The 17443-nt window shown below is 36.4% G+C and overlaps 4 protein-coding genes across 4 annotated transcripts; 3 read left to right on the forward strand and 1 right to left on the reverse strand.

Moving 5' to 3' along the window:
* Window positions 1–71: 71 nt before the first annotated feature.
* LOC117785219 (trypsin-1) lies at window positions 72–1217 on the forward strand. The gene has a single exon (XM_034623136.1). The coding sequence runs from the start codon at window positions 87–89 to the stop codon at window positions 1167–1169; it is 1083 nt and encodes a 360-aa protein (XP_034479027.1). The 5' UTR covers window positions 72–86; the 3' UTR covers window positions 1170–1217.
* Window positions 1218–2029: 812 nt separating this feature from the next.
* Window positions 2030–7771, forward strand: LOC117784628 (protein cutoff-like). The gene is made up of 5 exons (XM_034622423.1): window positions 2030–2086; window positions 2213–2678; window positions 6737–6869; window positions 6937–7138; window positions 7196–7771. The coding sequence occupies exons 2-5, from the start codon at window positions 2219–2221 to the stop codon at window positions 7415–7417; spliced, it is 1017 nt and encodes a 338-aa protein (XP_034478314.1). The 5' UTR covers window positions 2030–2086; window positions 2213–2218; the 3' UTR covers window positions 7418–7771.
* A 575-nt stretch (window positions 7772–8346) lies between these two features.
* LOC117784196 lies at window positions 8347–8825 on the reverse strand. Its single transcript, XM_034621861.1, has 2 exons — window positions 8663–8825; window positions 8347–8602 (listed from the first exon to the last, which is right to left on the reverse strand). Exons 1-2 carry the CDS (start codon window positions 8786–8788, stop codon window positions 8477–8479), a joined length of 252 nt encoding a protein of 83 aa, XP_034477752.1. The 5' UTR covers window positions 8789–8825; the 3' UTR covers window positions 8347–8476.
* A 5910-nt stretch (window positions 8826–14735) lies between these two features.
* LOC117782799 (lysyl oxidase homolog 2) lies at window positions 14736–17095 on the forward strand. The gene is made up of 4 exons (XM_034619840.1): window positions 14736–14916; window positions 14984–15929; window positions 15990–16147; window positions 16209–17095. The coding sequence occupies exons 1-4, from the start codon at window positions 14736–14738 to the stop codon at window positions 16424–16426; spliced, it is 1503 nt and encodes a 500-aa protein (XP_034475731.1). The 3' UTR covers window positions 16427–17095.
* The last annotated feature ends 348 nt before the right edge of the window (window positions 17096–17443 follow it).

Raw genomic sequence — 17443 nt, forward strand, 5'->3', positions numbered from 1 at the left:
TCTCGTTTTGGATTCTTGCTGCCAATGGCGCATCCTAGCCAGCTCAGTTGCCAATTGCCAGTTGGCCGGAAAAGTTCGTTACAGAAATGAGATACATTTGCCTGCTTTCATTGCTGGGCCTCTGCCTGGCCACGCCCAGTCTACGTGGCGCCTCTGAGCCAGCCAAGATTCTGGAGTCGCTGAGCAATTTGCGTCAGAATAGCTTCCTCGACTGGATCGTCTCCATATTGGGGCCGGACTATACGGACACAAGTGTGCCGGCCAAGCGGGAGTGTGCGGCTTGTGGTTGTGGCAACATCAATACACGGCATCGCATTGTGGGCGGCCAGGAGACGGAGGTGCACGAGTATCCATGGATGGCCATGCTGATGTGGTTCGGTAGCTTCTATTGTGGTGCTTCTCTGGTCAACGATCAATACGCGCTGACTGCGGCGCACTGCGTCAATGGCTTCTACCATCGTCTGATTACCGTTCGCCTACTCGAGCACAATCGTCAGGACTCGAATGTGAAGATTGTGGACAGACGCGTTGTTCGTGTCCTGGTGCATCCCAACTACAGCACACGCAACTTCGACAGCGACATCGCCCTCATCCGGTTCAATGAGCCAGTGCGTCTGGGCATCGACATGCATCCCGTGTGCCTGCCCACGCCAACCGAATCCTACGCTGGCCAGACGGCTGTGGTCACGGGCTGGGGTGCTTTGAGTGAGGGCGGACCCGTGTCCGACACACTGCAGGAGGTGGAGGTGCCGATACTCTCGCAGCAGGAGTGCCGTGACAGCAACTATGGTATCTCCAAGATTACGGACAACATGATCTGTGCCGGCTACGTGGAGGAGGGCGGCAAGGACTCTTGCCAGGGTGACAGCGGTGGACCCATGCATGTCATTGGCGCCGGACAAACCTATCAGCTGGCGGGCATTGTGTCTTGGGGCGAGGGCTGTGCCAAGCCAGGATCACCCGGCGTTTACACACGTGTCAGCAACTTCAACGAGTGGATCACCGCAAACACTCGCGATTCCTGTGCCTGCAGTCAGCCAGAGGCAGCTGAGCCGCCAGCTCCTGAAGCTATCAGCACCACAACGGAGCAGCCCGAGTTGCCCACGGAGGAGACGGGATCATCTGGCGAATCGACGGAGGCAGATCCGGTTACTGATCTTTTAATCTAGATGATAAATCAGTTCAAATAAAGGCAATGCCATAAAACATTCACTCTACACCATTTGAAAATTATTTTCTTTTTTAATAAAATAAAAATTCGAAATTAGTTTAGTTTTGGTTTTCTTCTTCTTTTTATAAGTTGTTGTAAATTAGAGCTGTAAATCGATTCGATTTGTAATCGATTAAGCAATTCAAAATATTTTTTGTGTATATCAATTTGGTTTAAAAAAATCGATTTGGCTTGAACTAGTTTGAACACGCAGAGTCGTAGCACTAAGCAAATAATCTATTATTTATTTGATAATCTATTATAATCTATTATTTATTTGCTTAGTGGTAGAAGGAATTTTTTAATTTTTCAAGTCTGAGCTGAATTGTTGGTTTTTTTATTAAGTTATATTTTGAGTTGCCATTTATTATTTTGAAATGAATTAAATATATGTACAGAAATTAATCATATGTATGCAACAAAATTGAAAGTTTTAATAAAATATTATAAAAAATGTGAAGAAAAGAAAATGTTAAATGAAATGTAATTTAAATTATGAACAAATTTAACTAGTGCAAATTTTCTTTAAAAATCGATTTTTAGTCGATTTAAAGTGATTAAAAATCGGTTTGAATCGATTCCAAAAATATTTCGAAACTCCCAGCTCTAGTGTAAATGTGCGTCTGTCCACAGCAAGGTAAATATATATATAGGTAACTTCCTCCGATGTCAACGACATGCTGCGGTCCGCCGAACTATTGCCATCTCGCTCTTTCGACAAGCACTAACATGAGATAGCAAACGACGATTTCCTGCAAACTGTCAAACTTAGGGGACCTCGATAGAGACCAGATGTGGTGGCAGCGCCACCTACATTAAATTCGCCTTGCGCCCATCGATAGTTTTTCTTTTACTCCTGTGGAATTTGTATGACAAGTAAGCATTGCCAAAACTATGACAGAAGCTGTCATTTAATTCACGAAGTTGTCGCAGCAAAGATTGAATTTGTGTGAAAAAATGATTTCTAATTCTAAAATCTTATTTAATCTTGTTGAACACCAGGCAGAGATGACTAACAAAAAGTACCAGCTCTCAAGGCCCATGGCAATTGGACACTTTAGTCTCAGCAGGGAGCGCATCTATAGACGCGACAAAAGTGAATTAAAGTTCCTTTTAATGCCAGATAGCTTTCCATTGGATCTCAAAAAGCAATACGTAAAGCTTAAGGAAGCTGACATCTCTCCTCAATATTTGGACAATATGCTATACTTCATAAGGGATAACAAAGAGTTAATGCTTGCGAGGACTTCAAAACGTACAATTAAAGCTAAGTGTGATATTATCACAAATAGCGACGTGCTGCAAGCTCTAAAATGCACCATCTATACGAAACGCAATTGGAGAATTCTTGGTACCAAGTTCCTAAATACTAATTACTTATGTCTCGCGGAACCAACCCATGAGACGTCGCAGATGCAAAAAATTTGTCAGATTTTGGAGACAAAACTAAAGCTATTTTTATATTCAGGTAAACGTGCATCGTAATCAATGAATCAAACCGGCATCGAAACAACTATTTCCTTCGACTTCGGTATTAGTTGTTATATAAAAATTATGAAATCGACATAAATATCGAGATCCAGAACAATATAATTTGAAAATCGGATTAGTTTTGACAAAGGTATAACGTATTAAAGTTGGTCAGACATTGGATCTAGTGACTTTACAAGTCAAAATTTTTGTTCAATTTCCCATGATTTTTGACAAGAAAATAAACCGTCTCAGAATCAAGTTTTAAGTGTTGTTTTATACTAATTGTGATATAAGGAGTTGATTAAAAGTAAAAACTTAAGATTTAAAATTTTGAATTTTCAAAATTTTAAAGGGGGGACCCTATGCCATAAAATCGAATTCTAGCCAAAAATAATTTTTTTTAAAAAGTTAATAAAGTTTAAATGCAAAATGAATTTATAGGAAACCATGATCAAAATGACATTCCTTGAAAATCGGATTAGTTTTGACAAAGGTATAACGTATTAAAGTTGGTCAGACATTGGATCTAGTGACTTTACAAGTCAAAATTTTGTTCAATTTCCCATGATTTTTGACAAGAAAATAAACCGTCTCAGAATCAAGTTTTAAGTGTTGTTTTATACTAATTGTGATATAAGAGTTGATTAAAAGTAAAAACTTAGATTTAAAATTTTGAATTTTCAAAATTTTAAAGGGGAACCTATGCCATAAAATCGATTCTTCTAGCCAAAAAATAATTTTTTTTAAAAGTTAATAAAGTTTAAATGCAAAATGAATTTATAGGCCAAACCATGATCAAATGACATTCCGCTTGAAAATCAGTTAGTTTTGACAAAGTTATAACGTATTAAAGTTGGTCAGACATTGGATCTAGTGACTTTACAAGTCAAAATTTTGTTCAATTTCCCATTTTTTTGACAAGAAAATAAACCGTCTCAGAATCAAGTTTTAAGTGTTGTTTTATACTAATTGTGATATAAGAGTTGATTAAAAGTAAAACTTAGATTAAAATTTTGAATTTTCAAAATTTTAAAGGGGACCTATGCCATAAAATCGAATTCTAGCCAAAAATAATTTTTTTAAAAAGTTAATAAAGTTTAAATGCAAAATGAATTTATAGGCCAAACCATGATCAAAATGACATTCCGCTTGAAAATCGGATTAGTTTTGACAAAGTTATAACGTATTAAAGTTGGTCAGACATTGGATCTAGTGACTTTACAAGTCAAAATTTTTGTTCAATTTCCCATGATTTTTGACAAGAAAATAAACCGTCTCAGAATCAAGTTTTAAGTGTTGTTTTATACTAATTGTGATATAAGGAGTTGATTAAAAGTAAAACTTAAGATTTAAAATTTTGAATTTTCAAAATTTTAAAGGAATATGCCATAAAATCGAATTCTAGCCAAAAATAATTTTTTTTAAAAAAGTTAATAAAGTTTAAATGCAAAATGAATTTATAGGCCAAACCATGATCAAAATGACATTCCTTGAAAATCAGTTAGTTTTGACAAAGTTATAACGTATTAAAGTTGGTCAGACATTGGATCTAGTGACTTTACAAGTCAAAATTTTTGTTCAATTTCCATGATTTTGACAAGAAAATAAACCGTCTCAGAATCAAGTTTTAAGTGTTGTTTTATACTAATTGTGATATAAGGTTGATTAAAGTAAAAACTTAAGATTTAAAATTTTAATTTTCAAATTTTAAAGGGAACCTATGCCATAAAATCAATTCTAGCCAAAAATAATTTTTTTTAAAAAGTTAATAAAGTTTAAATGCAAAATGAATTTATAGGCCAAACCATGATCAAAATGACATTCCGCTTGAAAATCGGATTAGTTTTGACAAAGTTATAACGTATTAAAGTTGGTCAGACATTGGATCTAGTGACTTTACAAGTCAAAATTTTTGTTCAATTTCCCATGATTTTTGACAAGAAAATAAACCGTCTCAGAATCAAGTTTTAAGTGTTGTTTTATACTAATTGTGATATAAGGAGTTGATTAAAAGTAAAAACTTAAGATTTAAAATTTTGAATTTTCAAAATTTTAAAGGGGGGACCCTATGCCATAAAATCGAATTCTAGCCAAAAATAATTTTTTTTAAAAAGTTAATAAAGTTTAAATGCAAAATGAATTTATAGGCCAAACCATGATCAAAATGACATTCCGCTTGAAAATCGGATTAGTTTTGACAAAGGTATAACGTATTAAAGTTGGTCAGACATTGGATCTAGTGACTTTACAAGTCAAAATTTTTGTTCAATTTCCATGATTTTGACAAGAAAATAAACCGTCTCAGAATCAAGTTTTAAGTGTTGTTTTATACTAATTGTGATATAAGGAGTTGATTAAAGTAAAACTTAAGATTTAAAATTTTGAATTTTCAAAATTTTAAAGGGGACCCTATATACATAAAATCGAATTCCTAGCCAAAATAATTTTTTTAAAAGTTAATAAAGTTTAAATGCAAAATGAATTTATAGGCCAAACCATGATCAAAATGACATTCCGCTTGAAAATCGGATTAGTTTTGACAAAGTTATAACGTATTAAAGTTGGTCAGACATTGGATCAAGTGACTTTACAAGTCAAAATTTTTGTTAAATTTCCATGATTTTGACAAGAAAATAAAACCGTCTCAGAATCAAGTTTTAAGTGTTGTTTTATACTAATTGTGATATAAGGAGTTGATTAAAAGTAAAAACTTAAGATTTAAAATTTTGAATTTTCAAAATTTTAAAGGGGGGACCCTATGCCATAAAATCGAATTCTAGCCAAAAATAATTTTTTTTAAAAAGTTAATAAAGTTTAAATGCAAAATGAATTTATAGGCCAAACCATGATCAAAATGACATTCCGCTTGAAAATCGGATTAGTTTTGACAAAGTTATAACGTATTAAGTTGGTCGACATTGGATCTAGTGACTTACAAGTCAAAATTTTTGTTCAATTTCCCATGATTTTTGACAAGAAAATAAACCGTCTCAGAATCAAGTTTTAAGTGTTGTTTTATACTAATTGTGATATAAGGAGTTGATTAAAAGTAAAAACTTAAGATTTAAATTTTGAATTTTCAAAATTTTAGGACCCTATGCCATAAAATCGAATTCTAGCCAAAATAATTTTTTTTAAAAGTTAATAAAGTTTAAATGCAAAATGAATTTATAGGCCAAACCATGATCAAAATGACATTCCGCTTGAAAATCGGATTAGTTTTGACAAAGTTATAACGTATTAAAGTTGGTCAGACATTGGATCAAACTTTACAAGTCAAAATTTTGTTAAATTTCCATGATTTTTGACAAGAAAATAAACCGTCTCAGAATCAAGTTTTAAGTGTTGTTTTATACTAATTGTGATATAAGGAGTTGATTAAAAGTAAAACTTAAGATTTAAAATTTTGAATTTTCAAAATTTTAAAGGGAGGATATATATAAAATCGAATTCTAGCCAAAATAATTTTTTTTAAAAAGTTAATAAAGTTTAAATGCAAAATGAATTTATAGGCCAAACCATGATCAAAATGACATTCCGCTTGAAAATCGGATTAGTTTTGACAAAGTTATAACGTATTAAAGTTGGTCAGACATTGGATCTAGTGACTTTACAAGTCAAAATTTTTGTTCAATTTCCCATGATTTTTGACAAGAAAATAAACCGTCTCAGAATCAAGTTTTAAGTGTTGTTTTATACTAATTGTGATATAAGGAGTTGATTAAAGTAAAATCTTAAGATTTAAAATTTTGAATTTTCAAAATTTTAAAGGGGACTTATGCCATAAAATCGAATTCTAGCCAAAATAATTTTTTTTAAAAATTAATAAAGTTTAAATGCAAAATGAATTTATAGGCCAAACCATGATCAAAATGACATTCCGCTTGAAAATCGGATTAGTTTTGACAAAGTTATAACGTATTAAAGTTGGTCAGACATTGGATCTAGTAACTTTACAAGTCAAAATTTTTGTTCAATTTTCAAGAATCAAGCTTTAAGAGACCGAATCTTTATAGATATTAATTTTGTAATGTGAAATTATTTTACTTGCAGATACTCCCAAGAAGCAATATTTGAGTTCCAAGCTTGACGGCGGGCACTTTTATAGGGTGTTTCAATTAAAAATGGACGAATTAACCGTGGTCTATGAATCTCCAATGGGTGCCAGATGCTATCGAGAAGAAAAGTTAGTCATGTTTATCTGTCTCAGTCTCTATCACTATCTATCTTTATCTGTATCCCTCTCACTTCAGCTCATTTACGGATTGCAAGGTGATTCCTCCACGGTATTCAACCCATGAAGCAAGCGGAATCTCACAATCAGATTTGGAATTATCGTGGTGGTCGGAATGCTCTCTAAATGGTGTTGAAGAGATTCGCGTAGCACGTCCAACAGCATCTGGCCATGTCGATGCCATTGAGACGATTCGCTCAGCGTCACTTGTGACAAATAATGTAAGTAATTAATGTAAACTAAAAGATTAACTGATGATGTACTTAATTCACTTGCAGTCCGAAAAGTGGTCGGAAGAGGAGTGCAACAACTGCATGATCTATATTTTGCGACAGATATGCAATGCGATGACAGTGAACTGTCCTGATGCGGTCTATCAATTCGACTACGACTCCGACTCAAGTAATCTTGTATTCAAAGCCTGTTATGAGCGCAGTGAGAACACATTTATTTCAGATTGGTATCGCCGAATCTTGAAAGAGAGAATAACTCAACAATGAGTCTGCAGCAATCCTGCTTACAAAGGTGTTGGACTCGATCTGACCCCCAGGTGGCTGAATTGTTTTTGTTTTCTGTCTTGTTAACTGGCATCTCAAGTCGCTTCAATTTCCGCCTGTAATCTGCTTGTTTTCAAGTTTTTCCCCCAAGGCGTTGCTCAATTTTTGTGCTCGAAATTGCCACTAAATCAAAACATGAATTACACCAACCACAGCAGCAACGAGTCCAACAACTCCTACACACTGTGTAGATACTTGTATTTCCCATTGGGACAACGATCCTGGTAACATTGATAAATAACTAAATAATAGAATAAACTGCACAAAAGGTGTAACAAAAATTAAAGTCGGCTTAAAGTGAGAAATATATTTAATGCTCCTCCACAGAGCGAGACGGATGGTAAAGAACGAGAGAGGTACTGAAATTATGCCCATCCTCGAGCAAAGTTTTTATATTGTGGCAAAAAATATTTATTTTTCAGCATCTTTTTTGCAGGCAAGGCGCAAATTTGCTGCAATTGAGCGCATTTTGTTGTTTGGCTGCCTGCGGGTTAGAAATATTTATTGGGGCGTAAAATTGTTTGATTGAATATTAGTGCGGTGCCTTTATAAATTCGTTTTTGGCTTTCTCTTTCGTTGGCTTGTTAAAAGACCAAAGCCGACATTTAAACTGCAACTGCAAGTTGAGGCTTTAAAGTGAAGCTTAGTAAAATTAACAAAAGGAAAGGATGCCTTGGTTTTTCTTTGGCACAAATTAAGGTTAAATAGCTGAATATTAACATTTACCAGATCTGTCAACTGTTTTCTCGATAAACTGTAAATTAATTTTTAAAAAATAAACTAAAAAATAAAATAGTAAATAAAGTGCAATAGCTCAGAATTGTCTGCTATAATTAAAACATATTAATAAATAGAAAAGACTTTGTAAAGTTATCCACAAAATGTTAAGATATTTATTTGTTTATCACATTGAGCAACTCAACATGCAACATCTCGACATGCAACCCATTTATTATAGGTACAAACAGATCAGCTAAGAGTCTTACACATTCGGCTGACTCGTCAGGAGATTCCAATCATATGCAAGGCACTGCTCACAGTGTTGATTAATGTGACGGTGCATACAAGTGCACCCACAAGCATTTTCTCGGCCATGATCAGCACCACATCGAGAATGTTTGCTGCCGGCTAAGGAAATGGATAGACTTTAAAGCATCGAAATAGCACAGGAGATATGTTCAAAGCCACCTCAATGAATGTTATGGTAAGACTTAACGTCCGCTGTGCAATGACAACTCCAAGGGAGACACAAGTTATGAGAGCCATCAGTGTGACTAAGGCCAAGGCTTCCACCAAACGAACGGCAACAGGCATCCTCAATGCATTAACTATTTGTTGGGTATTTTTAAATTTACAGAGAATTTTAACGAGGATCAAAATTAGTATATATAGACTGACAGGTTAAAACTAGATATGTATGTTGTTAATTTAGCACATTTAAAATGATTTTGGCTTAAAATATGTAGATACTAATAAAGGATATCTCTCTCTTTACATAACTTGTTAAAATCCATTTTGTATTTGCATATAAGAAGTAGATAAATAAGCCAAAGCTGATTGCCACAGTGAGGCCACAAAACCGCCAACAAATTATAGTTTGCAATAGCTCTTTTTTGTAAATTCGCTATTTTTGTTTTCGCCATTCCATTGCAATGCTCCAACTTTTTTCAATATGCAATTCCAATTATCCTATGCAAATGCAATTTGTCTCGCTGCCGAGCAATTTAGGCCCCCTCGCATCGTCCCGATGAGGCCACAAACTAGGCTCGTTTGATGTGTCTGTTGGCATAGATTGTTCTGAATTATGGCACTAAATGGCTAGACATGTTACATAATTCATTTATGTACTCCGCACCAGGGACAATTTCCCTGATAGCCTGTTTGTTTGTGTGTACCACACTCAATTCAAGCGCCACAACAATAGAGTTGTGTATGAGTATGTTTTTTTTAGAGCTTTAATGCACAGCATAGCTTATTTATATTATGAAAAATTCAATTAGCTGCATACTGGCAGTAAAAGAGGAAAAAACAAACAAGCAATTTAATTGATTTTTATATTCACTTTCTGTTTAAATATATATTTTTTTTTCAACTAATTTAAAAAGCATTTAAAAGGCACTCCACGGCTTTTGACTCTGATGGCAAACAGTCTGATTCTTTGCCTAAGTTGAGTTTTATTAACAAAGACGCAACACGGCGATTTTCCGGTTTCTGCTTCTGATTTCTTTTTTTTCGCCAACTTTATAAGAATCCTAAAATAAATATTTGCACACATAAGTTCAAACCACGTTGTCGTTGTCGTCGTCGTCGTCATCTTCGTCTGGAGACAGACAGCAAAATAAGCGGAAAGTTTTGTCGCAAATCCCTTAGACGGATCAGCCGCAGGCATTCGATAGACAGAAAAGGGCACAACAAAATTAAAACCAGCAAAAATGCTCGTTCCAAGGAGTGATAGCCATAAAGATACTCTGTAATTTTTACCACAGCATCCCTTTGTAATTGACAAGTTGAACTACTTAAATTACTTTTCTTACAATTTGGGTTGATTTTAAAGCATTGAAGATAAATCAAATTTTTTATAGATTTTTAAAATATATTTAAAATGATAGAACGACATTTAACAGTCAATTGCTGAAGATATTCAATAGACCCCTGCAGTAAGGGAATTCATAATATGCTGAGTCTATAAAAAAATCCAAGTTTATTTGCAATGTTTGAGCTTAAACAGAAATTTACTATGTGAAATATTTACCTCTTATTGTTCGAGAATTTTGTATTTATTGTAATAAAAATAACATCTGCATTGCAACATTGATATTGTGTGGCCAATGATGCACAAGCCCGGAAATGCCACCTGTTATTTGTATGCAATACCTCAATATTGTCATGAATATGTATGTGAATGCAATGAGGGTGGATTGACTTTGGAACTGACATATCACAAATTGACAGCTTGTCCGTAAATTCAAGCGTATTGAAATGCTTCAATAAATAAATTGCACAAATTAAAATTTTACTAAATCACAATACTATAAAACATGCTATAACATTTTCACACAAAAATATTGCAAAACTTTACAAGTTTGTTTCACTTGAAATTTAATTTGAGTTGAGAACAAAGAAATTATTCCCATAAATATATTTTCAGAAATAAACTATGAAATATAAGATGGAAGAAATAAAATTCGAAAATAAAGCTCATTATAATTCCGAACAAGAACCGATCCAATTCAATGCCCTTCCCTTTAGTTTCATTCTGTGCTTGTCTCTCTCTTGTTTCCATTCTTTTGATTTCATTATTGTTTTTATTGCTTTGTACTTTCGTGTGTCCAAGTGACTGACTTTACCAAAGCAAAAGGCGCATTTTAATTTCATTATTTTATTTGGTAACTCAGCACGTTCCGCTACCCGACCCAGTCCCAGCCCCATTTTCCATTGAAATTCGCACAAAAAGGGTATTAAAGCAGAAGCTCTCGCTGATTGTGAGTTTTTTTTTTTTATATTTTATTTTTTGGCATTTTTTCAACGCCGAACACGCCTTGCCGCATTTTTTTGGGCTTTTTTTGCTACTCTTCTTCTTTCGAATTAATAAACAATTTTTTTCGTTCCTATTTAAGCTAGCTACAAATTGCGAGTTATTGCTACATTTTGTATTTTTGCTTTTTTCTTTTTTATGATTTCTGTTCAGCGTCTTCTCGGTTTGTCCTAATGAATCATGGTTATGTCGGCTATAATTTAGTTTTAATAGCATTTTGGTGACATTTATGCTGTCAGCGGCATGCAATTTTATTAATGTTCAAATGAGCGCCCATATATGATATCATTATAAAGAGATATCACAGCTTTTAATGTCGTTACTTGGGGCTTTGTACGAAATGAACTTATGGCCTCCTTCTGTCTGTGTGTGTTTGTGTGTGCCAATTGAGAGTTATATACTCAAACTTAAAGCAGCTATATAAAGATTTTTAAGAAGATTTTATATGCTTGTCGAGAGCATGAAATTTGAGCTAGTTTATTGCTTGTTAGCCAGCTTACATATAATATTTATTAAAACCACCTTAGCTGCCTCAATTAAAAGTTGTAAATAATCTATGAAAGCTATCAAAAAAAAAAATGGTAATGCAAGCGATTTATCTCATACAGGTTGTGTTTTAATTGTTAATTTTAGTTAATTGGCAAAAATTATAAAAACGTTAAATCCTATACATTATAGTTGTTCATCAATTTCAAGTCATAATTTATTTTGTGTACAGTAAAAAACTGTTGTCTAATCGGGTTTCTTTACTTACTTTTAGTTTCCCTGCTTGTTTTAGTTAACAGCCCTTTAATGAGCCACAGGGCGACTACAACGCCGACCTAATCATCTGGCTCACTTAAGTAATAAAGCAATTTATCGCTTTTCAATATCCTTTAAGCAGTTTTTGCCTTTTTAGCTCCTATTATTGCACTTCCTACGCGAGGCCCTCGAGCCGTTTGGAAGGGAATGAATGAGGAACCCACACAAATTATTTTCGCGCTGGTTTCATCTGATTTTTTTACAGCTCCTCCGCCTTGAGAGGAGGACTAAGATGACTGCGGCTCTGGTTGCTGCTCTTTTAACTTGTCGCTTCGCTTAGCCGCCGGCACACGTTGCCATTTTTATGTGTTAAGCTTGGCACACGGCTTGGGATTGGGATTGGGTTTGGGTATCGGACTGGGATTGGTGCAGGGATTCAGACTGGGTCATATTCAGAGCCGCCTGCACGTTTTTCTGCCCCGCCGCTGGCGTTGCCAGACCAGTTTGATTTTAGTGCCTGCTACAGACCAAAGGCCAGTAATGATTTTATTACACGATTTTATATCCAATTTTATTACCTTTGTGCATGACGTTGCTTCCTCTACCGCTGCCGTCTTGCTGCTCCTTCTCCTTCTAGGAAAGCGCAAGGATTGTGCTTTCGTTGTCCTTACGCCTTTGGCAGCTGCCATTGGAATGTACGCACTCATAAAATTGGCCCGTTTGAATTGTGTGGGAATTTCGGAGCAAAGTTTCTTGCACTGACCCCGACCTCGGACATCATAATTCAATATCGTAAAACGTTTATCCAATTAATTTTGACCAGTAATATTTATGGCCAGTTCGTGCTAGGATGCGAGTAGTAGATCGCTTTTCGGTCAATGCTGTAGGTCATAAAACAAACTCTCTTAATGAGGAAGGAGAGCTTAAATATTAATTTCTGGGTGGTTCATAAGTATATTTGCCATTGCCTATCACTGTCAATCATACAAACAAGGTAGTTTATTATTTCGCATATCATCGCATCATGGAATACTTAACATTCGACTCATTTACTCGTCCGATAAGTCGCATTGATCTTGAAAATGTATCCAACGTCCAATATGGGGCACGCTTCAATGAATTTGAAACTTGTTGCTATTTTTTTATACCCTATATTCTGGAAATGTTTGAATGTCTAGCGTACCATCTTAGAAATGCTGAATATTTCATAACAACCCGTCATTAAATTGTAAAGATATTGAGAAAATCATTTTCCATGCTGTTGAGCAAGATAAAACTAAGTAGTAGGGTACTTAACATCTGAATGAGCGACTTTTTTTTTTCAATATTCATTGAGCTTGTAAAATGTGGAAAATTATGTTCGTCAAAGAGGTCTAAAATATAACATTACCATTAATTTAAGTAATTGCTAACTCACTTGGGTTTATTTGTTTAAATTAAAAAGGTTAAAAAAATAGAGGGCATTTTCCAGTCGAGCAGCCTCTATAGTTGTTCTCTCTCTCTCTTGTTCTAGCCTCGTTGCTTGCTCTCTTCCGCTGACCTAATCTGGTTAGATTTGTAATTTCGACTATGCTGGCACTTTTGCTAATGAGCACACCCAACACACACACACACCCAACACCCACACACACACCTATACAAAGTAACCCACACATGCAACTGACAAGCGAGACAATTCCAAACGTCATTACCGCATGTTTTTGTTTTCCGTTTGTTGTTGCTGTTGCTGTTGTTGTTGCTGTTAGTCGTAGTTGTTTCAGTGTCAAGTTCAGCTCTCAATGTTGCATGTTTCGTTTGCTTTTTGCGGCGTTACAAATGGCTGCATGCCAAATATATGTTCATATAATGGGTTTCCCTTAATAACTTTGCAAGCTGAATACATACATATGTATGCAGATAGAGATAATCGTGGCAACAACAACAACAACAACAAGAGCAACATTGAAACTACAACTCATAGACATGAGTATTGTGTTCAGTGAATGAATTATGGCTCAGTTTTCCATATTTCAGTTTTGTTAGTTTTCAGATTTTGCAATGTCGTAGGAAATTCGTTCAAGTGTCAAGTGGTGGGGGAGGGGAAGGCCGTGCAGCAAGGGGCATGCAACAAGGTTCTTGAAATGTGTGAGACAGAAATAGTTTATAATTGTTGTTATGCCAAAATGATGATGATTATTATTATTCCATGCACGATATAAGTATAATAAACAATTTTCAGTTTGCTTCCATCAAAATTGTTTATGGAGCAACATTTGTTTGCCTAGTTTCGACATACACTGAGAGAAACTATACAGTACTTAGATATAAGTAGTTCTTGTTAATTGTTATGACTGATTTTAAGCAAAGTTTAATTCAATTTTAATGAGTGTTTTTTTTTAAGATCTTGTTTGTTTCTCTAAGTGCATCAACACATTTTGATTGTGGCCTAGGCAAATTGCAATTTGGCATCTTGAGAGACACATCCGCCTCGGAATGATCTAGATTTAACAATTGGTTCAGAGACAACAGCTTTGATTGTCAGCATCTCATCAGAATCTTAGCTGGAAAAGTCATTAAGCAACATGCATTCCACAGTCGGACTCAGCTGGGCTGTCAATGCATTAACATGACCAAATCTGTCTCGGAATCATGCGATTCATATGGCTATAGACGCTCTCAACCTCCGCCCTTGTCGGCCAGCCAACAACTGACGTCAGCTGAGCACTGAAAACTGAACACTGAGAGATTTTTGAGCGAGCTTCTGAACCGCAACAGATACATGTGTAGAGGTGTAGATACATCTAAGTTGATGCCACCAGAGCGGGCACTGAGCTTACCTGAAGTTCATAGTTAAATGATTTCATTTGCCATTTAATTTTCGTTTGAACTTCGCTGACTATACGGTTCAGTTTTAGTTCTCGAGCGGACGTCGAGGCGGACAACAGTGAACAGCAAACGGAGCTTAAAAAAAAAAAATTAATTAAATATATTAAAATATTCTGAAAGATGTTTTCCTTACGCGTACTATGGTTAATTGTGATTGGGCTGCACTTGGTGGCAGCTGTGTTGCATCAAACGTTGCAGGATGCTCGACAGGAGCAGCAACAACTTGTGCAGCGTTACATCAAGACTCTGAATAAGGAAGAGGGTGCCATACGTCTAGTTGGCGGCGATGCCGAGTATGAAGGTAGTACAGATCAGGGATGCAGTTCATCTTAAACCCTTCTTCAGACTTTCTTCTTTCTAATTCCTAGGCAACATTGAGGTGCTGCACAACAACAAATGGGGAGCAGTTTGCGATGACGAATGGGATGCAGCTGAGGGTGAAATTGTGTGCCGTCAATTGGGCTTTCCAGGGCTGCATCGCCACACGCACAGTGGCTACTTTGGACCCGCTCGACGTCGCTTTTGGATGGACAATCTGTTCTGCGAGGGACACGAAGCGGAGCTGAGCCAATGCCACTTTGAGGACTGGGGCACCAATGACTGTGATCCCAGCGAGGCAGCTGGTGTCATTTGCTATCCGCCCAGAGATGCTGTTATACCTGTAGCCATAGCTCTGCCAGATGATCGCCTATTGCCCAAGTATCCCATACACCCAAGTTCCCGGCTGTATGTGAGACTACGCGGCGGTCGCTCCAGGAACGAGGGACGTGTCGAGGTGCGCATTGATGGTCAACACTGGGGCAGCATCTGTGCAGATGGTTGGGGCATGTTGGAGGCGAATGTGGTCTGTCGTCAGCTGGGCTTGGGCTATGCCAGCGACGCCTTCCAGACGGACTACTTTGGGGGAGCCAATGTCTCCCGTCCCATGCTCAGCGGCAGTGAGTGTTATGGCAATGAAACTGAACTCGCCGATTGCCTGCATCATGATCATCTTCATGGCATTGTCCGGTGTCATGGCAGCAGGCAACATGTGGCTGCTGTCATCTGTGATCATCTATCCCCCGATTTGGTAGTGGACTATTATGAAATCGAGCAGACGGCTCATCTCGAGGATCGTCCAATGCTGCTAATGCAGTGCGCCATGGAGGAGAACTGTGTCTCCAACGAGGCCTATCAAATCCAACGGGATGATCCCAACTGGCGTTACCAGACGCGACGTCTACTCAAGTTCACCGCAGCGGCGATCAATGCGGGCAACACGGACTTCAGGCCCTTCAAGGAGAAGAGCCAGTGGGAGTGGCACATGTGTCACATGTAAGAGGACTCGTGAGTAATCAATATTCACACTCAACTTACACTTGCAATACTCTGCAGGCACTATCACAGCATGGAAGTGTTTGCCACCTTTGACATATTCGATCTGCAGGGTCGCAAGGTCGCCCAAGGTCACAAGGCGTCCTTCTGCCTGGAGGACAGCAGCTGTCTGCCCGGCGTTCACAGGAAATACAACTGCGCCAACTTTGGTGATCAAGGTAACAACAATTTAAGTTTAACTCCACATATTTTAAACCATTTCTTAAACCGCTTCATAAGGCATCTCCGTCAACTGCTCCGACGTGTATCTCTACAATCTGGACTGCCAATGGGTGGATATAACCGAGCTGCCTCGTGGCTCCTACATTCTCAAAATTGCCATTAATCCAGAGTTCAAGGTGGCCGAAATGAGCTACGACAACAATGCTGCCATCTGTGACCTTTTCTACACTGAAAATAATGCTCGTGTTGACAATTGTCGTCTGACGCGACCTTAAAGCAGCTCTGTCTGCATCTCTGAATAACTATTCAGTTGAACAGTGCCAAATATTAGGAAACACCAAAGCGTAAAGCCTTAAGATACAAACATCTTATTTTATACAATTTTTTGTACCTAAAATAAAACTGCACAATTCGAGGTCGTTTGCCAAATACTTATACTAAACGATGAACTTGAAAGTCACTCAAGTGTAAACCTGTCAGAGACATCAACGACATTGTTGTCGCCAGCGAAGCATTTATCAAGTGTCAATAGCTGCAGCTTCCACAGATATTGCTGTTGTTGTTGTTGTTGTTGTTCAAAGGTGGGTGTTGAACTGGAACTGAAGGGTAGACAAAGACATAAGTATACAATATGATGGTGAGACCTGAAATAATCACTGCAAATACGAGTACTTACATCAAAAGCATTCTTTAAGGTATCACATTTTGTCTGAGAATAAGTTTCAATATCATTATTACTGAGAGGCGTTTTTTGAACTGGAACTAAACTTAAGAACGAATGATAAGAACACACAATACGATGTTAAAAACTGAAGTAATTACTGACAATAATATAATAATATGCTGATTATATTAATAGTATTTTTATGGTGGATGTTCAACTTAATCTAAAGATCAATGCAATAAGTTTAGTTAAAATTTGATAAATAAACTATGAAATCAAACCGCGAATTTGTTATTTATTATACAGAAAGAATTATCCAATTAAACATAAGAGTCGACATTAATTAAATATATATTAAATATAATAATTAAATAATAAATTTGGAGTATTAACCTTTTTTAGTTCATGAGATTGAGAAACACAAATGGAATGATTCTAATTTCTACTTATGTAACAATCTTATGGAACAGTTCTTTTATTTTCTGAATTTCTAAGTTGTGGATATCATTCATGTAATTTCTGGCACAGTTGCTTAAGTTCGCAGAGTTCTTTTTGACTTTATATCATTCAACTGCGAATAGAATGGTACACTCGCGTTCGCAATGATAAGAACAAAGACATGAAATAT

Source organism: Drosophila innubila (genome assembly GCF_004354385.1).
Source record: "Drosophila innubila isolate TH190305 chromosome 2R unlocalized genomic scaffold, UK_Dinn_1.0 1_C_2R, whole genome shotgun sequence".
In the NCBI taxonomy this organism is placed as follows: Eukaryota; Metazoa; Arthropoda; class Insecta; order Diptera; family Drosophilidae; genus Drosophila; species Drosophila innubila.